Source organism: Xiphophorus maculatus, chromosome 3 (assembly GCF_002775205.1).
Source record: "Xiphophorus maculatus strain JP 163 A chromosome 3, X_maculatus-5.0-male, whole genome shotgun sequence".
In the NCBI taxonomy this organism is placed as follows: Eukaryota; Metazoa; Chordata; class Actinopteri; order Cyprinodontiformes; family Poeciliidae; genus Xiphophorus; species Xiphophorus maculatus.
This window is the reverse complement of record NC_036445.1, coordinates 31,891,608-31,918,859: the sequence shown is the minus strand read 5'-3', so window position 1 is coordinate 31,918,859 and position 27,252 is coordinate 31,891,608. Positions and strand designations below refer to the sequence as shown.

The window sequence follows — 27,252 nt, the reverse complement described above, 5'->3', positions numbered from 1 at the left end:
CATATCTAAATTATCCAACCCGACCCAGCTTGAGTCTGTAGGCATTGTGTCTGAGCCCAATCGAACCCAACTGACTTAAATTTAGGCCTGAGCTTAAAGTAAACTCGACATATTATTTTAATTACAAATTTACTGATTTTGTTTTAAGACCACAATTTAAGTAAACAGTGTAACTCCTGCTGTTTTAAGCTTTTGCTTATCATCTTCCAGCTCCATCTTGTCACTTTTTATAACCGCAAGGTGAGCCATGCAAATCTTCTGGGATGTGTTATTGATAGGATCCTATCTCCACTGCTGCTCAAGCAGAGCTTCGTGCACATGCAGTGTGGACCTGTTATTTCCTTATCTGGTTAAATCCATCTAATTCTTGTTTTTACACAATAATACGTAGATTACAGTAACTTTATACAACTCTATAACATTCTCATTTGTTTTTCTCTTTGATATTGCAGGCTTTATTAAACCCACCACCGAAGCCCAACTCGGATCTACCATCTAGTAAATAATTCTGGCTGGGTTGGACTTGGGCCATAAATCAAAACTCTATTCCCTGCTAAGTTAGCTGTAAAGTTGCTCAAAATATAACGGCTGATGAAGATACAATTTGTCTCAGGATCCCTCTAAATGGTTATTGTTACTTAAAGCAAAATGGAAATATAAAAAGGAGCAAAGCATTCACTGAATGTTAGGAATTGCAAATATTATTTCAGTCGTACATAACCGGACAAGAAATGCATTTGTACCTCAGATGGATCCAGCTTTGGAGCTGCACAGGAAGGAGCTTGTGGTGGAGTCTGGCCGGAAGCTGGACAAGGCCAGGATGATCCGCTTTGATGAACGCACCTGCTACTTTGCCTCTACAGACCTGGGCAGGACAGCCAGCCACTTCTATATCAGATATAATACCATTGAGGTAGACCCAGTTTAGTGTCTTTTTAATGTTTAGTCAGGTCAAGTTTATTTGTATAGCACATTTCAGCAACAAGGCAGTTCAAAGTGCTTTACATCATAAAAGCATCACATAGTCACCAATTATGAAACAAGCAAAAATCATGACATTTTGCCAAAAAGGGGTAAAAGATTAAATCATCAAGCAACTACACATCAGAGATGTTGATCAATGTTCCACTTGCCACTATTCAAAGGTTTAGGTTTACTGTGGAAAGCTGATGCATCAAACTGAAATTGCTGCCAGCTTCTTTGATCCTAAATTTAATATACATCCTGAAAGACCAGATGTAACTCCTCTAACTTACATTTCCACTTTCTTTATGCATGAAGACATTCAACGAACTTTTTAACTCACAGAAGACTGAAGCAGACATCCTCAGTATTGTGTCCAAGGCAGAAGAGTTTGATCAGTTGAAGGTAGGAGGATCTGATGCTGAACTGTCTGTTCATCTTTATGTGATAATTTGGAAATAAGGGGTATTACTGACTTGACCCAAAAATCGCAAACCAAGATAAGCCAATAATATTTTTATAAAACATGATTATGCTTTATATGAGCCAGTACAGGAGGCAGGGGGAAATCTTGTGCACAGGACATTTACTTATTATTTATTTTATATTTTTTGGTCTTTGGTGGCTGTTCATGTTCAGGTTTTCTAAAGGTTTAATGTGGTCCAGCAATCCAATATTTATGTTTTGTTTTATTTTGGTTTAATTGCATACATATTGCATGGCTGCATTAATCTGCCTCAAGACAACATTTTCTGCCCAGACAATTTGTGGATCTAGCAGCAGATAAAATATAATTTGCATCACCTTTTCTGGACTTTATAGACGCAGAGCCTCAAGACATAACGGTGTGCTGCCATAAAGTGAAGGTGGTGTGCTGGAATTTTTTGGTAATCCTGCTGCTCAAGATAGGCATTGCTGGAGGATTTTTTTTTATTATTATTTTTAATCATATTCTTTACATGATTAAATTTTTGATAAGCAATGACATGTCATTGTACCTATGCCTCCTGCTCTCCTCAGTGACCGCAGACATTACTGCGTGACTGCTTACACCTACTTTTCAAAAGTGTTAAATATAAATGCAAAAACAGATCTAGCAATCTGGTTCAGGTTTAGGAAATCACATTTCAGGTTATAAGTCATTCATTTCCCAGTATTTTGCACTTTCTGATGATCAACATATGCTTTGCATTCCATGAAGTCATGGATGCTACATTTACATGCTACATTTAGTGTGCCCTGTGACAGACTGGCGACCTGTCCAGGGTGTACCCCGCCTCCCGCCTGGAACGTAGCTGGAGATGGGCACCAGCAACCCTCCCGACCCCATTAGGGACAAAGGGTGAACAGAAAATGGATGGATGGATGGATTTAGTGTGCCTTTGATTCTCCTCATTTTGCTATGCAGCCCTGTTTGTCCGTTGTTTGTAGATGAAGTTTGCACATGATACCAAAATTTTTACCTGTTTTTATGTATGTAAACCTTTACTACATTAGACCATCTGTCTGGGACTCATTTCAACCCGTTAGATGTCAGCACCACTAATGCAGTGTCTGTTGGTAGGTCCGTGATGAGGAGCTGGAGGAGCTGGATCAGTTGCTGCAAAACCATTGCATCCTCTCTGCAGCGGGCGGCGTGGAGAACGGTTATGGCAAAGTCAACATTTTGCTGCAGACTTACATCGGACGGGGAGAAGTTGATAGCTTCTCACTCGTCTCAGACCTGTCATATGTGGCACAGGTAAGGATAAAATCATGACACTCTGGTTTTCAGTCAACTTATTCACCTGTGAAATGTTCCAAACAAGTTTTTTTTTTTATATATATATATTCCTCAACTTTCCCAGTTACATAGCTTACTTCTATTAAAAAATTAACACCACAGTTTCAATAAAGGTTCTTTTATAAGGCACCATTGTTTTTATTGAGATTTATAAGAGTGTCCTGGGATGGACAGCATTTTAAGCAACTATTATGTGTCCAGGAGACACAAACTGGTTCAGTCCATCCAGATATAAAACAAACTTAAGGAATGTTATAGTTTCTCAGAGAGGCAAAGCACAAACTATAAAATAATATAGTAACAGATCTATTTGTACAGCAGAACCTGGACTACAGGACTTTGTAAACTTTAATACGTGCTCCAAACTCACCTTAAACACTCTAGTGTCATCACACTTTCTCCACACTTTCTCACATTGTCAGATGCCAACAGAAACAAGGAAAGTTTCTCTTCCCTTTGTTGGTACGCCATGAGAATTTTATTTCAGAGATAAATAAAATTTACCTCCAAGTTTCCACACTAGAGTTTGTGAGACCTGTGTTTTATGTTTCTTTTTAACCATGACCTAGTGGAGAACCTAACAATAGGAACAATAGGACTAGGTTATAGTCCTATTGTTCACTAAGTGGGGAACCTCTCCCTTGTTTGTGAACGACTGAGTCTTTGGTGGAATCTCCCTTTAAACCCAGTCATGACACTCACCTGTTTTCAATCAACTTGTTCACCTGTGAAATGTTTCAAACAAATTTTGTTTAATACTCCTCAACTTTTCCAGTCTCCACTTATAAGGTTGAACTGAAGGGGAGATTGTTTAATGGTTACAACACACACACTAACCCCCCCACACACACCCACACCCAGCCCCAGCGTCCAGGTTGTGCATTACAGCCCTGCGTTTGTTGTCGGAGCACAGCGCTCCTCCTGCGGCCCCACAGCTCAGTTGTCCCGCTGCACAGATTTGTGACACTATCTTAATATTAATAATGATAATAACGCTTAGTTGCACAACTTTACGGACTCGTTCATTCGTGGCTCTTTTCACGTTTATTGCGCTGTTCATATTGGTCTCGATGTTTGCAGTTTTCTGGAGCACAATGCGAAGCTCGACGTCATTCACAGCAAATATATTAACTTGATATTAACGAAGACACAGCGGGACGGATCATGAGTCTGACTAAAGCTAACTGGATAACAGACAAATTCTGGGGTTTATGTCTGCTTTTTTCCGAGCCCAAAAAACCGCAACCCGTGACTCATTAAGTCTGCAAGCGACTTAAAAAAAAACACACAAAAAAAACAAGCCCAAAGCTGCTTATAATAATAGGACTTGATGACCGAAACTCTAAATTGTTCCTGTTTTTCCAGCAACAAAATGCGCATCTCCATTGTTTATGTTTCTGTCTGTGCTGATACTGCCGCATAAAAACGGTAGTCACTCCCCAAGACGCGTAGAGGAAATTAAATTAAATTGCAAAAGAAAATACACTGCCTGGCCAAAGAAAAAGTCGCCACCTGGATTTAACTAAGCAAATAGGTACAAGCCTCCTATTGGATAAGTACTGCATAGGTGATTATCTTTCAGCTGGCAACAAGTTATTTAACCCCAGCTGATGCAATGAGTAACTCCTCATTTCTTAAACAACCATGGCAAAAGACACATCCTGTGGTCGTGGAAAAGATGTTAGTCTGTTTAAGAAGGGACAAATCATTGGCATGCATCAAGCAGAGAAAACATCTAAGGAGATTGCAGAAACTACTAGAATTGGGTTAAGAACTGTCCAACGCATCATTAAAAACTGGAAGGATGGTGCGGAACCATCGTCTTCCTGGAAGAAATGTGGTCGGAAAAAAATCCTGAATGATTGTGATCGGCGATTACTTAAACGTTTGGTCAAATCAAATCGAAGAAAAACAACAGCAGAACTCAGGAGTATGTTTAATTGTGAACGCAAAAGCATTTCCACACGCACAATGCGAAGGGAACTCAAGGGGTTGGGATTGAACAGCTGTGTAGCCGTAAGAAAACCTCTAATCAGTAAGACTAACCAGAAAAAAAGGCTTCAGTTTGCTAGGGAGCATAAAGATTGGACTCTGGAGGAATGGAAGAGGGTCATGTGGTCTGATGAGTCCAGATTTACCCTGTTCCAGAGTGATGGGTGCATCAGGGTAAGAAGAGAGGCAGGTGAAGTGATGCACCCATCATGCCTAGTGCCTACTGTACAAGCCTGTGGGGGCAGTGCTATGATCTGGGGTTGCTGCAGTTGGTCAGGTCTAGGTTCAGCAACATTGTGTGCCCAAAGAATGAGGTCAGCTGACTACCTGAATATACTGAATGACCAGGTTATTCCATCAATGGATTTTGTCTTCCCAAATGGAACGGGCATATTCCAAGATGACAATGCCAGGATTCATCGGGCTCACATTGTGAAACAGTGGTTCAGGGAGCATGAGACATCTTTTCACACATGGATTGGCCACCACAGAGTCCAGACCTTAACCCCATTGAGAATCTTTGGGATGTGCTGGAGAACGCTTTGCGCAGTGGTCAGACTCTCCCATCATCAATACAAGATCTTGGTGAAAGATTAATGCAACACTGGATGGAAATAAATCTTGTGACACTGCAGAAGCTTATTGAAACAATGCCACAGCGAATGCGGGCTGTAATCAAAGCTAAAGGCGGTCCAACAAAATATTAGAGAGTGTGACCATTTTTTGGTGGCGACTTTTTTTTTGGCCAGGCAGTGTAGTAACGCACAGTAACACAAAGTGATTTCGATAAGTAACTGTAGTCTGATTACTGGATTTGAAATAGCAACGCGTTAGATTACTCGTTACTGAAAAAAGTGGTCCGACGTCAGTAGCGCGTTACTGACATCACTGGTCATGACAGTCTTATTCACAACCCGTCAAATAAAGTGTTATCCAAAAATGTCTTGTCCAAGTTAATGTCAAGTTGTCATAACAAAGACGTATTTGTCTAGGTCAGTGGTTCCCAAAGATTTTCTGGGCCCCCCTATGGATTACAATAACCCCCCCCCTAAAAAAAAGAAAAAAAAATCAACTGGGCACACACATCGTTCAACCAGACATAAACCTATACACATATTTTGTTTTCAAACTCCACTGAAGTTTATTTTACACTTCAGGTTACAACAAAACACACTACAAACCGTCTTTACAGTGAAACACCTCTGTGTAATTGTTTTTTTTTTTTTTTTTTCATTCATCCGTGCTGCTCCCCACGCAGCATGGAAGCATGGAAACCCCCTAGGGGGCCCGCTCCACATTTTAGGAACCACTGGTATAGGTTAATGTCAAGTTGTCATAATAAGGACATTTTGAATAATGTCAACTTTGTATTAAAAGTGTCATGATTTACCGAATGACACTTTATGACAATAGTCATAAATATTCATGAAGACTTACTAATGTTCATGACAAGTGTTATGTCATGTTTATGACGGTGTCATGTCAGTCTTATTCATACCCCGTCAAATAAAGTGTTATGTGAGCTATAACATAATTTAATCATATAGTGTATTCTGAATTGAACAGGTATATGTTCTTTGTAAATACCCCAGAGGTGTTTTGATGGTGAACAAATCGTACTGCAGCTAAACATACTTTCAACAGCTAAGTTTCAGCTGCTAAAACTTAGCTGAAGTGTTTTCTTCCTAATGGGATAAGAAACATTTTCATAGAGAAAACATCCAGAATGATCCCAGTAAATCACAGGGACTCGGAATGTGTCTTATGCTGGATTTCACAAAGTCGAAAGTACAGTTCAGTAATATTAGATCTGGGTTTAAAGCTGTAATCTGCAGCATTACTGCTCTGGTTGCCTTGGACACCAGCAAATGGCTGAAGATCAGCATAGTGTAACAAGGATTATCAGGCTGGTTTTTAGGACGTGTTAGATCTGCCCTGACTTCAGGCATCAGCTTTCACTGGTCCTCCTTCACAAGCACATTCACCAGACAATCTGATCACATTAACACCTGACTAGATCAATCATAGCTGACCACAGCTGAGCACTTTATCAGTAAGCTCTACCATCTGACCTCCTCTCTCCAACTTACTCAAGCAATCCATCAGAGTACAGCTGTAGCCACCTGCATATCTGAAGCAAGCCAGACCTCCTCCTGACTGCACATGATTAATCATGTGAGTGCAGGATCCTGAACCCTGCGGCAGCTGCATTCTGCCTCTGTCCCACATCAAACATGTAATCCAGCTGTCAGCTTTATTGTTAAATCTGTTGCTTGCTTAAAAAGAGAGGAAAAGTGGCCTGAAGTGCATGTAGTTCTTTTGGTTTAGCTTATTTTACTCCTGATATCATTCCCTTTGTCAGAACGCTGCTCGGATTGTCAGAGCTTTGTTTGAGATTGCTCTGAGGAAGCGCTGGCCTGCCATGACCTACCGACTGCTCAACCTCTGCAAGGTGATCGACAGGCGGCTGTGGGGCTTTTCCCACCCTCTTCGCCAGTTCCCTAACCTGAGCCATGTCATACTCAACCGCTTAGAGGAGAAGAGGCTTACAGTGGACAAACTTAAGGAAATGAAGAAGGATGAAATTGGTAAAAACACAATACCATTTTCACAAACTACATCCATCAGACATGGAACAAACTACTGAGGATAAAATTCTATCTCTGTAAATGTTTTATTGATAATTGCATTGAAATATTTTTCTGGTAAATTCTAAATGAGCTGTTGAACACTGAGGCCTGGGTATGTTTAAAAATGCTTATTGTAAACTGCATGTTCAGTATTGTAAATAAGTTGTGGTTTTCTCAGGTCACATGCTGCACCATGTCAACATTGGATTAACTGTCAAGCAGTGCGTCCACCAGATTCCTGCCTTCACAATGGAGGCGAGCGTCCAGCCAATAACACGCACAGTTTTACGTGTGCGACTCATCATCACTCCTGACTTCCGCTGGAATGACCAGGTGACTAAATTCAGTAATTCCTATGAAAGCTTTTAGAGGTGACCTACATGCTTCATTTGATGTGGAAAAACTAGAGCTGCCCATAAAGCATCTACAAGTAACATGGTGGTGGCAGTGTTATGCTGTGCAAATGACTTCCTACGCAGTAAGAGGATAGCAGGTATAATGAAAGGATGGATGTAATTAAATACTGGACAGTCCTGAAGGAAAGGCTTTTAAAGGCTGCAGAAGACCTGCTGAGGCTTCTTGGATTCCGACCAAAGTTCTTTTGGTCTTACTTCATCAGATCACACATTTCTGTCCCGGCCAGCCTATCCATTTGCAGGGAACCCTAGAGGGATCCTGGAGGGTGTGATTGGTTATTGTGGTGAGCCTTAATGTCTTGGCGCCAATTTTTGTTTTTAAAACAATGATTTCCTTGAAACAGGCTCTCAACGGACCTCAACGGCAGGTCTGCTTGCTTGTTGAGCTTTGCACAATTATTCTACCTGATACTAGTGTTGTAGTACTCGAGACCAATCTTGGTCTCGAGACCACCTTTTGATGGTCTCGGTCTCATCTCGGACTCCACCGCATTTGGTCTCGGTCTTGTCTCAGTCTTTGGGAACTCTGGATTTTATTTCAAGACTGGTTAAGTCCACAACTGTAAAAATATCACTAAGTTACCAGCATATTGTCCAGTTTATTTGTTATCTTTGTTTTCACTGGATGCAAAACATACTGATTAAAATCAAAGCAATAACATGACATACAAATTATGTGTATCTGTTACCGCTGTCACACGTCGCCTCCCCCTTCTACTAGTAAGCGGCACTCCCAAGACATGCGCAGTGGTTTTCTCTGAGCAGCAAATGTCTACGGTAGAATCCTGCTACATAAATCATCAGATATGGGGACACTTAAATTCAGCAGCAGGGCCTTCCCAAGACATAAGCAAATCAAGCAGGGCCTCTAGACCACTCAGTGAAGCTGATTTTTTTTTTTTTTTGGAACGATTTCTATGTCATTATAATAACAAAAACACACAATTTCATTATGAAGTGATTTGTTTTTACAATAATATATATTTGATAATGTATTTAGAAATCATTATTTTATGGACAAAAAGAAAAGAAACTGCTCTTGGGGCCCCCCTGGTGGCCGTGGTAGGTCATGCATGCTTCACCTGTAATATGAGCTGCCGTGCAGTGTGCATCCAAACGTCCAATGCTCTGGGAGAACCAGTGGCGGCTCCAGTAATTTTTTTCTGCAAGTGCGAAGCACCCCTCCCCAGCCCCCATCCCTTTTCACGCGCTACTCTCTACTTCCTCTTCTGAGAGGGGAGATGTGCTACCAGCTCTCCATCTAACGGGTGAAATGAGTTTCCTAAATCTGCTGGGATTTACCCTGTCTAGAACTGAAGTAAACTCTGTTTAAGCTGGTGTCGAAAAAGACTCGCCTGGTTTCTGACGGCCTCCATTCAGATGCCCCACCCTTCTTCCCCCTGTGAATTAGCCAGACTGAGCAGCATGCAGTCAACTAGTTTCACAGAGCACACCTGTTAACGGTCGCTCGTTCTCTTTATTACAACTTGCACTTGTTACTGAACCAGGTTGGTTTTAGTGACTTGGGCGAGTCCCAAGGATGTTGTTTTACATATAGTTTTGGGCTAACAGCAACCTATAAAACATTTTCCACCTCTTCCTCTCCAGAATCAAACATCAGAGATATTTTACAACCATCAAAGAACTTTGAGGTGACTCATTAATTGAATGTCCACAACATCTTTTAGATTTTCTTTATGCTAAATATTTTATTAGTAAGGCATTTTTGCAAGGGTCAGTACAGCTTAATTCAGTAGCAGAAATAATCAAATAAGTAAAATCAGTCATCTAGCCTATCTTTCCTTAATGCTGACACTGAGAACTAAAAAGGGAACCTTTGAGAGAGACGGACGGAGTTATGGCGTTTCGAACCCCAGAACTGGCCTGATGATGAAGAAGGTGTTGCAGCAGGAGGAGGATGTTGATCGATGAAGGCAGGGATCTCTGTAGGTCTGATGAGCTTTCGTCTATGCATGGATGGTGAGGTCACAAAGGACTTGGAAGCTGGCAGGAAGAGTACTGATTTAAAGTGGCAGGTCTCAGGTCTTAGGGGGACTTCCTCATGTGTGTAGCGTTCCTCAGCTTCTTGTCTTGCTGCTCTGAAGCTTCCTTCACCTTGTCTCACGATCTTTCTGGTCCATTGAGATGTAGACGGGCTGACCTCATGGAAGGAGGGCACCAGTTCTTCTTCTTTGCCTTTGTTCTTTGTCTTTGGGGTTTTTATCTTTGCCTTGGTCTTTGTCTGAACCCAGCTGATGAGAGAAGTGCGATTTGATCAAAATCACATTCATAACCCTTTTAGTTTCTTTGATTTAGCATGCATTTAGAATATTATGATAACAAGAACTTATTAGTTACTCTTATTATAATTAGAATCTGAGTTTTCTGAAAAGAAACCAAGAAAAATCCATGATTCTAATTATTTGATACCAAAGTTACAGTTACTTGTTTTTTTTACTTGTAAGTGTTCAAACAAGTGTAAGTGTAAGTATTCTCACAAGTAAACCAATATTAATATAAGTATTTTACTTTTAATCTTATCCAATTACTCAAAATGTTTAGATTTCATTCTTTAAAACTTACATGCTTTGAAATAAGGAATAGTCTCATCTATTTTTATAAATCTTCAGCCTGGAAACTTACTTCCTCTTTATTCCAGGAAACTGCTCTTCCTGTTTCATGACTCCCTCTGTCTGAATATGATTTCTTATGATTAGATAGAAAAAAGAAGTAGAATTAAAGCAAAGTTTGCAAGAGACAAAAACAACACACACAACCACATTTTTTTTATTGAAGTTTGAGTCTACTGTTGGGTCTAGATGTCACTTGTGTGATTAATTTTAAAGGTAACTTAATTTATTGTTACTGTTAAACTAAAATCTCCAGCATGGGGAGGTGGGATGGTCTTGGGTTTTCTTGACAGGTGCTATGAAGGATCTTTTTTTCCCTGTAGTTGTCAACACACATGCACCCCTCTTTCCTCCCCTCACACACAGGTAAGGTGGACTAAAAACTCTGACATCAGCAGTCACCAATCAAGTGGATAGTGAATAATGTGATCAATAAGATCACTTATTGATCTGGAAATGATTAGATGTTTAGTATTGTTATTTTAAACAAACTGATTTGTGGTAATTTGATGCTTAGACGTTAGCATGGAGCCTTGCGCCATTAGCCAGATTACTTCCAGATAATATATTACATTGTTTAGGTTAATGTCCATGACAAATGGGATACCTAAGAATTGACCCTTTTTAACTACGTTACTTAATCATTCGAGGCGCCATGATGGACGTCGGAAATGAGGATCGGGAGTGTTGAACTGAGCAACTGAAGTTGTTTTCCCAAGTTGTATTTGTCAGTTTATTTATGACTATGTGTTCAAGTCAAGCTAATTTATCTTTGAACGCAACACACCTGGTTGGGGCTCATATACGCCTGTATTTACAGAAGCTTGAAACAGCTAGATTGCAAACCGACTCTTACCTCATAGCTCCTGACGTGTTGATCAAATTACCGACTTTGCCTGAATTCACACCACATGATTTATGTCAGTATGTCATAAGCAGCATCTCTCCTTAAACCGGAGCAGCCGTAAGAACATACAGACGAGACACCAATTTTGTCAGTACATGCTAAGCTAAATGACAGTGTGACATTGTTTTCATGGTTACTGATGGTTAGACACGAACCTTCGCCATAATGGGATAATGGATATCTTTCTACTCATATTTACTTATAGAGTATATGAATGTTAATTTTCTTACCTTATAAAAATTGTTCGCTGCAAATCCACGGTTACATGCTGTGGGCATGCTGTGGTGGCGCAGGGGGTTAGCACGCCCCACATTTGGAGGCCTTAGACCCGCGGACGTCGCGGGTTCGACTCCCGGTCCCGACGACCTGTGCCGCATGTCCTCCTTCAAAAATGGCGCCAGCTCAGCTGGCTGTCTGCAGACGCAGCTCCCGTCATGTGTGTGTTAATCTGTGTATAAAAAATTCTTGCTGTAACTGCGAAATAATTTCCCTGCTGGGATGAATAAAGTAATTCTTCTTCTTTTTACACTGAGGGCTAACAGTTATTACGACTGATGGCTGCTATCTAGTGTCGCCACATCTTTCCTTGTTACAAGTTATAAAATAAAATGACAAGTTTTGTTTTCCCCCTGTTTGTGCAGCCGACCGCATGGTATCCTGTGACCATTTTTACTACGAAATTAACCAAATAAAAGCGATATTAGACTGCCACATGTATGTTTTATGACAGGCTTTACGGGAGCTCTTAGGTTGTTTTGACGTCCATCATGGTGGAGCAGGGGGAGTTTTGAAGAGAGTGATATCACGTGCAAAGGGTCATATTGTCATATTGGTTTTCTTTATTTATTTGAGTTTATTTGCAGCTTAAGGGTTTGATTTGACTGTCCTTATGAAAAAAAAGGGATGTTTACTACGTTACCATCGTGCTGACAAACCTATGGTAGATCCTGTCCTTCATTCAACTGGATATGAGGTCAGCTGTAGGCCATGATCCATTATTCCAGACTTCTTTTTGGTTTTAGAAATGTAATAAATTGTATTCCGCCCCCTAAATGTTCGATAACATCTGTTGGGATTGCACATTCCTCACTGACAGCTCGGACCATGATTATTTATTATTTTCCTCAAAATCTCTCAGACCACAGCTTGTTTGCTATGATAATACTGAAATATTGTCAACATTGTGAGGTCAGTTCATCAAGATAACAGCCATGCACTTTTGGACAAATTGTGACCTCCAATAGGTCAGGAGTTTACAAACGGTCCAGTTCAACAGCCAAACATTTATGCTACGATGCTTGTTTTGTGTGAAACTGAGGTTTAATGAGTTGATTCTCGTGGTTTGTTTCTGAGGTTTTTTTGGTTTCAAAATGGTGTTTGATAACATTTGATAACAATAATTAAAATGTCTCAATGTTTGACATTGTCTAGCAAAATGTTTTTACATTAGGCTACATGGCTACTACATGAATATATCAATGAGCGGCTCTAAGCTGTAGTTGACAATATGTTGTTTCCTGATGAGCATGATCATTCATGTGGCTAAAACGAACATTATTTTTACATCAACTTCTTAAAATTATTTAAAGGCTCAGAATCAACGAGGTACCGGTCCACATTCTCAGGGGAGGAAGACTCACCTGGTATAAATTACATTTTTAGCTATTGGAGTTACGCTTAAGTGAAATTAGTTTAATCAAAGAATGTCATGAATATGTGTATATGTATTCCATCTTAAGTAGGACTGCATCGATTGCAGTTTTTTGGCTGATACCAATTTTTCTTTGCTGAAATGTCGCTAAATATAGCAAGAAAGTCACTGAGTTAGCAACAGTGGAGTGAATATTGTTAACTGCAAACATGCAGACATGACCTGCTAGGCCGGTCTGTCAGTCAAACTTCTCACTGTAAAGCAGAAGAGGACAGAGGCTGATTTTTAAACTTTTGCTGACCAAGATAAGATCAGGGGATAAGATTGGCTTCATATGTAACTGTCGGCTGATCACAGTCCCCCAAAATTAAGGAAATCGGCAACCAGAAATCGACTGGCCGATAAATAGGTTGGCCGATAAATGTATTCTATGTTATACATGCATAGGATATCATCTAAATGGCACCATAAGAGATCCAATAAGTTTACAGTAGGTGTACGTATAACTGTTGATTACAGCAATCCACATTGTTGGTATAAATAGAGAGCCCCAAAACCAAATTTTGCTTATGGCTCCATGGAGGCTTGGGCTGACCCTGTTCAGCAGCGCTTTGCTTTCACAGACGGTGGGGATTACGGCTACCTTTTATCGTCACTTAGAAAAGAAGCTCAAACAAAGGCAAGCTACATCACTTACCTGACCATCCACATGGATGTCATGTTAGCAAAGCTAGCTGTGCAAGGACAAATTGCATTTGCTATGAAAAAACACCACTCACTGCACTGAATTATTGTGCGGAGCTTTAACTGACGTGTCGCATGTATGAGGCAACGCTGTGACCAAAGTCTGCAATATAGTGATGTGACATTCATGAACAATCCGATTATTCTGGATTCCTCTTTACTATAAACGATAGGACTGGAGCCTCACTGAGTCGATCTTTGTTCTTGTAATGCTCTCCGTACACTGCAGTAGTTATTGTTGTTTTGTTTTATTATATATTTTGATATTTATTTAATTAGCAAATAAATAACACACAAGAACAGAAGAGCACACAGAACACGCTCTTTGTTTTCGTCACCTGTCATGTGGCAGACATTACAGTACTATGCTGCCTGGCTTCATGCAGCAGGAGTGGTCTTAACTACAACACTACCTGATCCATCAGAAACTGACTCAGTCACTGTGAGAACAGTACTCCAGTTCAAGAACGCTCAGCAGCACTCTAAATTGAAGCTATATCCTTTTCCTTCTTGCATCATACAAAAGATTTGAACAAGAAATTAAATATTGAGAGCTGAAGTACTTTTTTACCCACTTTGACAATATTTATAAATTTCCCACTGCATGCAACACACCCCTCCTGTTTAAAGCTTTGTCATTTCTGTAGTACTTGGTCATAGATACTATTAATTGTTAGCAGATTCCAAAGGATGAATTATGCTGTGAATCCAGGCAGACAGCAGCTGCTGCATTTTGAGAGTTTCATTTCAGGGGTTTTCCTCCTCCTCTCTAATAAAACACGCCACTCAATATTTACACAACTGTTTAATAACCCAAGCAGCACAGCATGAGCACATTCATTCTTCTTCTATCTTTGTTATTTTTCCCGCCCTGGAATCTCCATCTGTGCTCAAGAGCCTGAATGCCTACAGCCCTCGCCAAGATGTCTCACCTCAGTGGTCAGACTGGCCACTGGTGAATCAGGGGAAGTTCAGCCCAAACATTATAATGGAATCTGAGGGAAACAGGAAGCCTATAGTAGTGGGGCTGAATATGAAGATGAATGTTTATGTCCGATTAGCAATGCATGCTCTAATCATGGGAGAGTGGAAATGGAACACTGGCTGGCTTAGCTGTGATCCAGCTGCAGAGCCAGGACACATGTCCCAACACATGAGCCCTCCTCCCCAAAGGCACCCTGAAAACAAACCACACACAGAGACTGTGTGTGACACTGTGTCTCTACACCAGTCTCATTCATTGTTGTCTGTATCAGTCAAGATGGTAATCATAAGGCCATCTTGTTTTAAAGTGCTTAACACAAATTTCCATTGATTTGCATTTTGTCACATAAATCTAATATATTTTCTTGTTGCTTTTTATGTGCTGGATTGTTGAGAAGTAAAAAGAAAATTATACAGATTTTGTATTCCATGACAGTTGTCAGTGGCACCATCGTTAAGGAGATGTTTTAACCAGCTTTGCACATCTAGACCAGGCATCTCCAGCCAACCATCCAGGTCTACTATGCCCTGCTTCAGCACACCTGAATCAAATTAATGGCTCGTTATCGGGCCTTTGCCAAATTTTATGGCATGCTGAAGAGGTAACTCAGTCATGTGACTCATCTTTGTTGGAGCAGGGATGCATGTAGCAGCTGCAGAACAGTAGATATCCCTATCTGGAGAAAGAAATGTTTGCCCTTTCTTTTTTTTTTTTAAATAATTCACACCTACATACCTACATTGTCTCTCTGTTTTAGACAATAGCAAGCCTGTTACAAAGAGGTCAATGCCTGAGTCAAATCCTACGCTGTGGGTAAATGATAGCATCTGCTGCTTAAAACGTTTTTGCAGAAAAATTTAACGTTTGCAGAAGAAAACTAGATTGTTGCATTTTCTGTTCTTAAAGGATTTTCTAGTCTCTGAGGTCATTTTTTTGCAATATCTTTGTAATAAAAGTTTCCATCATTTCATATTCCAGGTATTACTCAAAAAACATGTTACTTATATCATGCAATTCAAATTTTTAATTTACCTTTTTTACATTTTAAGAAATAGCATGTTTTATATTACTACCCCTTTCTTCCGTGAGTGAGTCAAAAATGACCTGCATTCATCTTTGTTTCTTACCAACTGTGACTGTCAGGAAATTTTTTTTTGTGAACCACAGCAAGAACCTTTGCAAATAATTATTATCTTTATTTTTTACTTCACAAATGAGCGTGTGTGTGTGTGTCAATCATGAATACTGACAGTGTTATTATCACAATCAGCATATTAGCCTTCTTTGAAGTTAGCCAACACTAGTTATCTAACCAAGCTAGCTAACATTACCGATTATTCTTTATTGTGCATGTGTATTATTTGTGTGTGTGTGTCGGCATGTGTTTCGGTGTGTGTCTGACACCCTGGATGAGAAAACCAAAAGAGAGAATGTATTGAATGACATGCAAAACTGTTATCAATGTGTTCAAAGTTCTTTCTTTTATCATCTCAATAAATAAAATAAAAATTCATAGCTATATAAATAAATGAATAAATGTAAAGTTGGAAAAGAATAGAGTACCTTCTCCGGGACGGGTAGGATGTTCTGTCCCAAGTTCAGGATTTTAAGTATCTCAGGATCTTGTTCACCAATGCGGGAAAAATATGGCGGGAGATTGACAGGCATATTGGCGCAGCATCTGCAGTGAAGCGGGCGCTGTACCGGTGTGTTGTGGTGAAGAGAGAGCTGAGCCAAAAAGTGAAGCTCTTGATTTACCAGTCGATCTACGTTCCTACCCTCATCTATGGTCATAAGCTTAGGGTCATGTCCGAAAGAATGAGGTCACAGATACAAGTGGCCAAAATGTATTTTCTCTGTAGGGTGTCTGGGATCTCCCTTAGAGATAGGGTGAGAACCTCAGTCATCCTGGAAGTCACTGCTTCTTCAAGTCGAGAGGAGCCAGCTGAGGTGGCTCGGGCAACTGGTTAGAATGCCTCCTGGACGCCTCTTTGGCGAGGTGTTCCGGGCCCCCTCTCACTGGGAGGAGCAGACCTAGGACACGCTGGAGGGACTATGTTTCTCAGCTGGTCTGGGAATGCCTTAGGATTCCTCCGGAGGAGCTGGAACAAGTGACTGGGGAGAGGGAAATCTGAGTCCCCTTCTTAGGCTGCTACCCCCGCGACCCGGCCCTGGATAAGCGGAAGATGGATGGATGGATGCACACAGATACATGCACACACATATGTGGTACACATTGCACAATAAAATGCAGACAGTAATGTTAGCTAGCTTGTTTAGCTAGTTTCAAGAAACATGCTCGTTGTCACACACGTATCTCCCTGCCCCCTCACGCTCACACACATACACATATAATGCAGTGTTGTATAAAGTACTGAAATCTCAGAGTCAAGTAAAAGTATAAGTACCTCTCCAAAATATAACTTTGGTAAAAGTCCAAGTCACTGACTGAAATGTTACTTGAGTTAAAGTCTTAAAGTATCTGAAACGTCTTGTACTTAAGTATGGAAATTACTGTAAAAATTGATGCACTCAAGTAATGTAATGAAAAGTACAAGTAAAAAGTAAAACAAAGTAAATGCAGTTTGAATGACATTTTTTATATTTTGGTAAACTTGTCAAATACACTTAAAATAATGTACACAACCAAGTGCAGGCAAAATTCAACCTGCTAATAGATATACCTGCAGGCATAATTTAGTTAAGAAAATTAGGTGCTTTACCTATAGCACAAGGTTAACTTAACCTGCTTTACAACTGAACCAGCTTCTTAGTATACCCTCCAGGACAGAAAATACAAAGTTTTTGTAAGCCTTAAGTTTTCCCTTCAAGTAAGGTCAGTGCTGAAAATGAGAAAAATAAATAGTACAGAAAATGCGGCCAACATGAAGAAAAAGAGCTGTTACGATTACTCTACTTCACAAATCAGTGAATCAGTCAATGCTACAGTCAGTAGGTGGTGCACACAACTGGTCATTATGCAAAAGAAAAAAAGAATTGGGTGGGAAATGCAGCTTATTGGCATCTGAAGAGGGAGACCTTTTTTGTAAACCTGGTTTTGAACTTGCATGCCTTTCCTATATTCGTTAAATTTAGTCTAAATTGCTATCGCTATGGCTTCTGTCCCCCCTTGACCAGAGGAGTCTAGGTAGCCTGCTACAGTCAACATTAGGCCTCAGCTAAATACACCACGTGTGTAAATGAAACAATGCCAAACAAAGTTCATTTATGGTCAAGATTTCACAATACAGTAGTGCCTAGTGACCAAGCTATAGTTACTGAAACAGGAGGATTATAACCATTTCATAAGACGTTACCTCGATGTGTTTCTTCAAGTTGGACGGGGAGGTTTTGTAAGATAGAATTTCCACATCTTCGGGCAGGAATAACATACACTGCATGCAGTACGACGAATCTTTAACACCCACGAAAGAGTGTATTGTGTTTAAATAAGGCCATGGGCTCTCATCACCAGCTGGTGGTTCCCCTGGAGCCGTGTCCGACGTAGTTGCAGTCGTTGTGGTCTCCGTCTCCTCCTCCATGTGGCTGCTGCTGATTGCGAGACTTGCTTTGTGTTTAATGGGAGAAGCGAAACAGGTGTATCCTATTGGTTGTGATGAACAAGCCCAGGCAAGTAGGCTACCGACTTTGTTTGGTAGCCTACTTGCTACTTGCTAATCAGTAGGTGGGGTCAAAACACTTGCGTTTCTCTCTCTCGCTTTTTTGTAACGAGTAACTAAACCACACATTGAAAATGTATCGGAGTAAAAGTACGCAATTAAGTTCGGAAATATAGTGAAGTAAAAGTGAAAGTCATCAAAAATTTTCATACTTGAGGAAAGTATGAAGTACTCCAAAATATACTTAAGTAAAGTAGTGAAGTATTTTTACTTTGTTATTATACAACACTGATATAATGGATGTTGACATTGTTCCATCGTTGCTGTTGTTGGCATTTCCTTTTAAAAATGTTCTACAAATTGTCACAAATGTTTTACAAATTGTTCTATAAATGTTTAAGAAATTGAAAAATGAAAATATTTCAAACATGAAATAATTCTTGGGTGAAATAAAACACAAGAAACTATTATGCAAAACATTATTTTGAATCAAAATGAAAAAAAGAAGCCTAAAAACACATTGATTCTAACATGGGTCAAAAAAGATCCACTCATGGAAGACTGTATAGTCAATCGCTCACGCATCAGAGGGTTAACAATGCAGTTAAAGAAGCAAGGGCAACAAATCTTTCTAATTTGATTGCTAGAAGCAAAGGTAGTTCTAAATTGTTTTTAATGCTGTCAGGGTCATTACTCCTTCAGCATTTTCTGTTCATATTTCTTCAAATGAAGATTTCAAACTAATTCTTTATTTCATAGATTGAACTCAGTAAGGTGAGAAAAAATCTTTTTCCACCTACACATGGGCTGACTTTTCTCTCCCTGTTAGTTCACACAGATTCCAGCCAGTGTTCCTTCCTGAGCTAGTTAAGCTTTCTAGTGTCATGAAGGCGTCCTCCTGCTCCTGCTCTGGATCACCACAGTGTTTTGGACCAGTTTTAGTGAGGGCTTCATAAATCGCATTCAACTGAAACTGAAACAGCTCTTCTTAGATTCTCCATTGATATTTTGATGCAGAGTGATTCAGGAAAATGTTCTGTGCTGCTTATGTTAAACCTAACGTCAGCTTTTGACAGTGTTGACCATCTGACCCTGATAGAGAGGCTGAGGGGTTGGGCTGGTATACCAAGTTCTGCTTTAAAATGATTGTCCTCTTACTTGTCTAATAGATCAACCTACATGTATGTACAGATCCCAAACTCTGTCCTGTTCATTTTGTCAAGACAGAGAGGGCTCTTTTTTGGGACTATTGTTTCTGCTCTATCTGCTCTCTTTTGGGCCAATGTAGGCCTGTCGCGATACACGTAGGGCACATCCGACTACCTGATGCAATAGTTCACACCACATGATTTTTTGATTATGAAAAATATGAAATCACTACGATATATGATACATGTTCATATTTCTTCCTACGAAAATTATCTTTATTATCTTTATTTTCTTTCCTACGATAAATTAAAACTATCGACGTCATTTTAATTATCTTATCGTCTCTTCCGGCCTTTTTCTCTTTCTGTTAATGACACTGAATGAAAAAAGGCTCAACTCCGGTGCTCTCCACTGACCCTCCCTTCCTCATTTCCTTAGTGTAAAGCCCAGCGCACGGCCGATTGTCGCCCATTTTCAAAACCTGACAGACCGCACATTAGCCGACAGAAATCCTAGGTATAACAGTTCGATCGGGTTCGTTCCTGCCATGTGGTGTCCAACAATGGGCACAAAATAATGGCTACAAGTCCAGTTAACTAATTTTAAAACCAGGCATTAATCAATGCTTTACTACAATCTACCTGCAATGCATGTGGCTAGTGTCAGTCCTGACTGAATGAAAATCATTATGTTTATGTCACGTTAACGAAGAACAGCTGAAAAGTTACCGGGTTTATCAACTGCGGTAGCAATTTCGCTCCAACTTCTCCCCTTGTCATTTCTATATTCTTTGCACAAAATGTTGAATAAACATTAATGTTGTTTCCACATATCATCTCCGATGTCCGCTGGACTTCGGGTTGCGCCGTGTCAGCTGTTTGGGATTCCCCGACGTAATTTCCCCTCAGAGGAGAATCCTCGCTTTCTGATTGGCTCCCTGTCACATTCAACAGGCTGCGTTAAGCTCCCAGTGGGGAAAACCCCTGATTTAGATCGGAGCAGCAATGACGATCTACCGTAACACACCACACAATCTTAGAAAGACCAACGATCTAAGATTGTTGTAAGGGGAAAAATAGCAGCAAAAAATCATGTAGTGTGAACTATTGCATCAGGTAGTCGGATGTGCCCATCTTCTCTATTTAGATCTAATTATTACTGAAGGGCAACATAGTATACAGACTTCATAATCCTTTGGTTGAATGCAGTATTTATTTCCACTTTGGCTTTATGTTTAGTTTTTTTTTCAAGTGCGTTTTTTGTTTGTTAATGGAGACTGAGAATCCATTTTATTTTTGTTTTTGGTTGTTTTGTTTATTTTGTTTATCAGCTCAAGTGTTAAGTGTTCTTTTGAAAATAAAGTGTATCTAACTTTGGCAGGAAATCACATGCATTATTACGTCATTTTCATTAAATCAGTGTAAAAAGGTCTTCAAACAATATTATCGTTTATCGCAATAATTTTTGAGACAATTAATCATTGAGCAAAATTTGCTATCGTGACAGGCCTAGGCCAATGGTTTTATCTTTTTAGCATATTTCCCATCATTTTTATGTTGTACATTTCTTTTCGACTTCTTTACTGAAGTCTAATGAACTGCATATTTGACTAAACTCTCTGGATTCATTGAAAAAATGGATGACTGAAAGTTTTATCCTGCTAAATGAAGAGAAAGCCAGTGTTTTCCAACCATGATCCTCAAAGCACACTGCCCTGCATGTTTTGTGTTTCCTTGCTTCAGCCCAGGTGATTTCAATTAACAAGTATTTGTTGAGCTGAAATCAGCTGAATGAGGCATATTGAAGCATTGAGAAATCAAAAACATGTAGGGTAGTGTGCCTTGAGGACCAGGGTTGGGAAACAGTGCTAACTGTAATAAATACCTGCTGTTTGTCCCCCATACAAAATGAAAAACTAAAGAAGACAGATCCTTCTCTTTGGTGGCACCAAGACTTTTGAAGTCCCTTCCTCTGACTTTTAAATCAGCAGAGTGTAAGTTTAAGGCCAGCAAAAGACATATATTTTTTTAATCTGCCTTTGCTTCACTTTGGTTTGTGTATTTATTTTCTTTGTTTAAGTAGTTTCTGATTCTTATCTTGATAAGTACTATGTTTTACTTATACTTCAGGTCCACGGGTCTGTGGGTGAGCCATGGTGGTTGTGGGTGGAAGACCCCATCAATGATCACATCTACCACTCTGAGTACTTCCTCTTGCAGAAGAAACAGGTTGGTTTTTGTATTTTAACTTAGCTAAATTAAGGATGGAGTGTGTCATTTTTAATGACTTGTATGTTGGTTCTTTATGTAGGTGGTAACCAAAGAGTCTCAGCACATAGTATTCACCATTCCCATCTTTGAGCCGTTACCCTCCCAGTACTACATTAAGGCAGTGTCTGACCGCTGGCTTGGAGCCGAGGCTGTGTGCATCATCAACTTCCAGAACCTCATTCTACCTGAGCGACATCCCCCACACACTGGTACATACAAGCAAACACACACAATGTCCGACCAAATTCAAGAAAGCCACTGGATTTATTATTGCAAGCAGAAAACCTCCCACATGAGAAATACTTTTTCTTGTACTGTAATTTCTGCACTAAGCCTCTACTTTATTGACACACTTTGAACACGGTCAGTTAAAGCAGGGGTCTCCTAGCCTTGTCCGTGTCCTTCAGCTCTTAAATGCATCCTGGCTCCAAAACAGCTGAATCAAATTACTGAATTACCTCTTGAATGAGTCATTTATTTGTTCAGCTGTGTTGGAGAAAGGATTAATCTAAAACTACAGTACAGGACAGGAGATCTCAAGAACCAGGGTTGAAAAGCCCTGGCTTAAAGAATGATGCAGCTAATATTTGGACCGCCAACGAGTTTCCAAAGGCTGGACTTCTGCATGATGAAGAGGACGGCATAAGCTCAAGGGCAAATTTGCCTCTAGATGAAAGTGACATTAAGAGTTACAAGAGACAGACTGAGGAACTGGGTGACAAAGTAATCTGAGGTTGTTCAATTCTAAAGAATTAAATTAAGAAAATGTGAAAATAATTAAAGTTTCCCTAAATATCTACAAATTAGAGACTGTATTATTAAAGACAATTTCACACATAAGGATAATCCAATACAGGAATTTATGGGCTCAAGTAAAATCAAATATAAGACATCTACACTTTATAAATTGTTTAATAGCATGCAAAAGGATATATGTAAAAGTCTGGGGATTGTCTGGCAGAGGGACCTTGGCTGCATTTTTAGTGATGAAGAATGGTTGAAAGTACTTTCAAATAATGGGAAATATATTAAGGAATCAAGAGGGAAATTTACGCACTATAAGATGGTACATAGATTTTATTTCACCCCATCTAGGCTCCATAGAATGGGCCTGCTCGCCAAAAACCTATGTTGGAAATGCAAAACAGAATCAGGAACTTTTAAACATGCAATATGGGAATGTAAATGCATTTCCCCATTCTGGAAAGCAGTATTACAACACATTGGAAAGTGGATAGGTGTGGGGATACCCATAGCACCAAGACTTTGCTTATTAGAGGATCAAACAGTTGTTTTGTTTTGCTTTGTTCTATTTGTGGTTTTTGTTTAGTGTGTGTGTGTGTGGGGGGGGGGGGGGTGAGGGGTTCTATACATGTGTGTTCTAAAATAATAAAAACTTTAATAAAAAAAAAATGTTTACACTTATATGACATATATTCATAATTCAGCCACGGCGCTAGTGCACATCATCTAGAAGCTATCAGAGGAGACGTCAACATCTTATTCAGGCCTTGGCACGACAAGCCCCTTATACTTGGAAGCGGCTACATATACAGCAGTTTGGGGAAGCTGTAGTCACTGATTTTACAGGAGAGTCATACATTCAACATGTTGGAATGACACACAACTTATCAAGTGTGTGATGATGAGAGCTTTGGTGGAGCCAGCTGCACAGTTTCCAAAAAATTAAGCAAACTATTAACCATCATCCTCCTAACACTTCCTGTTGTCTTCTTCATCATTTTCGCCAGAAGTAACATCCGGCTGTTGATGTATGATGTGAAAAAAGTGTTTTCTTTTTATCAAAAAACAGGTTTTTTATATATTTGCATGTTTCCGTAAAGCAAATGTATTTTCTTCTTTCTGTGGAACATTTTTGTGTAATTATTTCATGTTATACTTGCATCTTATTTACAAGTTTGGCCTATATATGCGCAATTTTGTTTTCTTTTTAAAGTTATTAGGTGTGGCTCTTATTCAGGTGAACTCAATAGTCTAGAAATTATGGTATTTTTCAAGTCACCAAGTTTTTAATACAGTGCATTGGAGTTTAAGTGCTTTAAGTAAATAGCAATGCAAGTTTTCCATTGATTGTAAAGCTTTGGCGCGACACTATCATTAAATGGTAGTAAACACCTATTTTTTCCATTCTGTTCTGTATTGTGTTTTAGAAAGCCCACCTCATTTGCATTGTTTAATAAATGGTTGAAATGTGACTTAAAATGTGTCACAGTTCATAATAACCTGGATGGTTATATGTGAAGCCTGATGTTTAAAGAACTCATCTAACATTGGGCTCTTCTTGGGGGTGGGAGAAGGCAATAGCAGGGTGATTCTGCAAAATATACATTTTGAGCTGAGAGATTGCTTCCCTGTTTTCACAGGATGTCAACTATCAACGATCAGTGCTGTGATTATATTAAGGAGACATGTTTGTTTTGAAAGGCTTTGTTGGTTGTAATGTGTGATGAATGTGAGCTTTTATATCCTCCACACATCTCTTTAAACTGGGCATTATTGTGGTCAGTGTGTGGTTCCTGTCATAGGTAGACCATGCAGTTTGTTAGGCTCAGAAGACAGCTGTGCATTACTGCACATGATGAGGTCAACTTGCTTCTCCCAGTGAAAAAGGTCTTGAAGAATCTTGATATATAGCAGCTCATTAAAAAAACAAAAGAAGCTGATAATTTTGCCACATGAAGTTAAAGTTGTCTATTGTTGTCTATTGTCCAATTACATTTCTATTATTTCAGATTAACTTGATTTGATGATTTGGTAAAGCTAGCATAGTTTTAGTTTGTGTACAACTGATGAATCACAAAGTAATTGTTAAGTTGTAGCTGTATTGTTGTATTGTGTGCAGGGTTGATCTCAAATCTTCAGTATAAATCCTGTCTTGGTTAGGATATCTCTACACGCTCTGTTCTGTGACACAGTGTCTAGATATATTTGCTGTCATGCATGGCTTTTTGTTGCAATAGTAACCGAGTGAATATGTTGGATTTCATTGTGGTTTTCCTTTTTTTCTGCTCAGAACTTCTGGACCTGCAGCCATTGCCTGTGACAGCTCTGGGGAACCAAGAGTTTGAGAGCTTGTACACGTTCACTCACTTTAATCCCATCCAGACACAGATCTTCCACACACTGTACCACACTGACACCAATGTCCTGCTGGGGGCGCCAACAGGCTCTGGGAAAACCATTGCAGCCGAGCTTGCCATGTTCCGGGTCTTCAGCAAGTATCCCTCCTCTAAGGTTAGACTGACTGAGGCTCTTTGTGTGTCTTTTTGCATCAGTTCTAATTTAATTTATTGGAGGTCTTCACTGTTACATTGATTCTGGGAACATAACCACTTTAAACTATGTGTTAGAAGTGGTTAGAAGCATTTAACAATATAGGAAGCCGGGTTTTATTTTCTGTAAACTTTGACTTTCTGACATGCTTTTCTGTATTAATCAAAACAGACGTTTCGCATACATAAGGTGTAATTTTTTGATGGCTAAGCTTATCAAGTCATTCCTGACCTTTTTCTCTTAATTGTTGCTATTTAGGTCGTCTATATTGCCCCTTTAAAAGCTTTGGTGAGAGAGAGGATTGAGGACTGGAAGATCAGGATTGAAGAAAAACTGGGGAAAAAGTAAGTGACACTCCTCACAGAAAAGCTCCACCTCTCAGGAGTTTGTTGTGATAAGATGGTAAGTCTACCAGTTTTGCAGAGTTGTCATTCTTTTTCCTGTTTCTTGTGTGTGAAGAGTGGTAGAGCTAACTGGTGACGTTACTCCAGATATGAGAGCTATCGCACAAGCTGACCTCATTGTCACCACACCAGAGAAGTGGGATGGAGTGAGCAGAAGTTGGCAGAACCGGAGCTATGTTCAGAAAGTGGCCATTCTCATCATAGATGAGATCCACCTGCTGGGTAGGTGTCACTCTGTGTTATCTGGTTCTGAAAAGCAGCATAAACATCCAGCTGACCTCTCAGAGAGTGATGGCCTCTAAAGAGCTGTGATGAGGTGGAGAGAAAGAAACTACATTTTCTGACACATTCTCTGCTGCTGACATGCATATGTTATTGAACTGTGTGTCCAGGGGAGGACAGAGGCCCTGTGTTGGAGGTAATTGTGTCCAGGACTAACTTCATCTCCTCTCACACTGCAAAAGGAGTGAGAGTGGTTGGTCTGTCCACGGCTCTGGCCAATGCTCGGGACCTTGCTGACTGGCTGGGAATTCAACAGGTGAATTTTAAAAAAACACATGGTCTGTCTGAACTAGTGTTTAAATTAGTAAATATCAGAATGTTGGAGTGCTTGTGAATGCAGCATAATGTGCTATGTGAGTTATTGATTACAACATCATCCCTGACTTGTGGATTTAAGTGGTGCAAGGGGTATCAAACAGAAGCACCATTTAATGATAGTGTTACGTGATTAAACAGTTCTGGTTTATTACAGTGTAAGTGTCAAAGGTTCAACAACCTGATAAAGAAGGCTGTTTCTGGTTCTGTTCTGGTTCTGTTCTGGGGGCATGGCTGTGGAACCTCTGGAGAGGATGATGCAAAGAAAATTTTGAATTAATAGGATATATATCTAATATGATATTAATGTATCCCTGTAAGACTAAAGTCTGCCACTTTCTACAGTTGGAATGATTTCCTTAAAGTATCAGCAGGTTTTCTCTAATTTTCGTCTTTGTTTTTAGTTTGTATCTCAGAAGTATTGGGTTTAAGGCTAAATTAGATTGAAGAACCTAAAGAACACACATGCTGTGTTTCGGTACTGGACCCACTGTATTAATAATAATAATAATAATAATCTGCAGAAATCTTACTTATTTCTGCAGAGCTCAACAGTTTTGATGTTTGTCAATGTGTTATCCTCGTGTTTCAGAATAGAGTGGTGGGACATATGCTCAGAGTCACAGAAAGGTCCAGTTCTTGTAAACCCAGTGGAATGTGTGCCATCCATAAATCTGGCTGCTTGGCTGCTGCTGGGATGGAAGCTGCCCAGCCCACTCCATCGCTCTAAAACATTTCTAGACATTGGGGATAGAACACACCAGAATACCAGATCCAATTAGTCAGGCACATCACAGGTTAAACAAAAGGCCACCAGTGTCCTGCTGTTTTCATGCCACAGCCAGAGGGAGCTTCAGGTTTCCAGCTGCTCACAATCATTTTCTATTTTTTTCCCTTCTTTTTTCCATTTTCCCTTGTGCTGTCTAACAGGTGGGGTTGTTTAACTTCCGTCCATCTGTGCGTCCTGTCCCACTGGAAGTTCACATTCATGGTTTCCCAGGACAACACTACTGTCCCCGAATGGCCAGCATGAACAAACCCACTTTCCAAGGTAAAGCTGCACATTCACATTCATGTCTTCTTCTGTGTCAGATACTGTGAGATCAGGTTCTACAAGTTTTTAAGCAAAAATATTTGTCTAACATTTAGCATTACAGAGAAAACTGCTGCTGAGATAGAAAGCATCATGTTTTTATGTTAAGTTATGCCTTTGGATG

At 39.8% G+C, this 27,252-nt stretch overlaps 1 protein-coding gene across 3 annotated transcripts in view; it reads left to right on the top strand.

The window, feature by feature from the left end:
• The window catches only part of ascc3 (activating signal cointegrator 1 complex subunit 3), a 251,362-nt gene that overhangs the window by 180,863 nt on the left and 43,247 nt on the right, over positions 1-27,252 (top strand). Inside the window, exons 18-29 of one of the 3 annotated variants that reach the window (XM_023330521.1) lie at positions 749-913; positions 1,282-1,368; positions 2,528-2,704; positions 7,101-7,326; positions 7,547-7,701; positions 21,600-21,698; positions 21,781-21,949; positions 24,775-24,995; positions 25,293-25,378; positions 25,494-25,660; positions 25,831-25,976; positions 26,966-27,086. In XM_023330521.1, coding sequence (XP_023186289.1) covers positions 749-913; positions 1,282-1,368; positions 2,528-2,704; positions 7,101-7,326; positions 7,547-7,701; positions 21,600-21,698; positions 21,781-21,949; positions 24,775-24,995; positions 25,293-25,378; positions 25,494-25,660; positions 25,831-25,976; positions 26,966-27,086 — 1,819 coding nt within the window. The other 2 variants (XM_023330523.1, XM_023330522.1) reach the window with 2 other exon arrangements.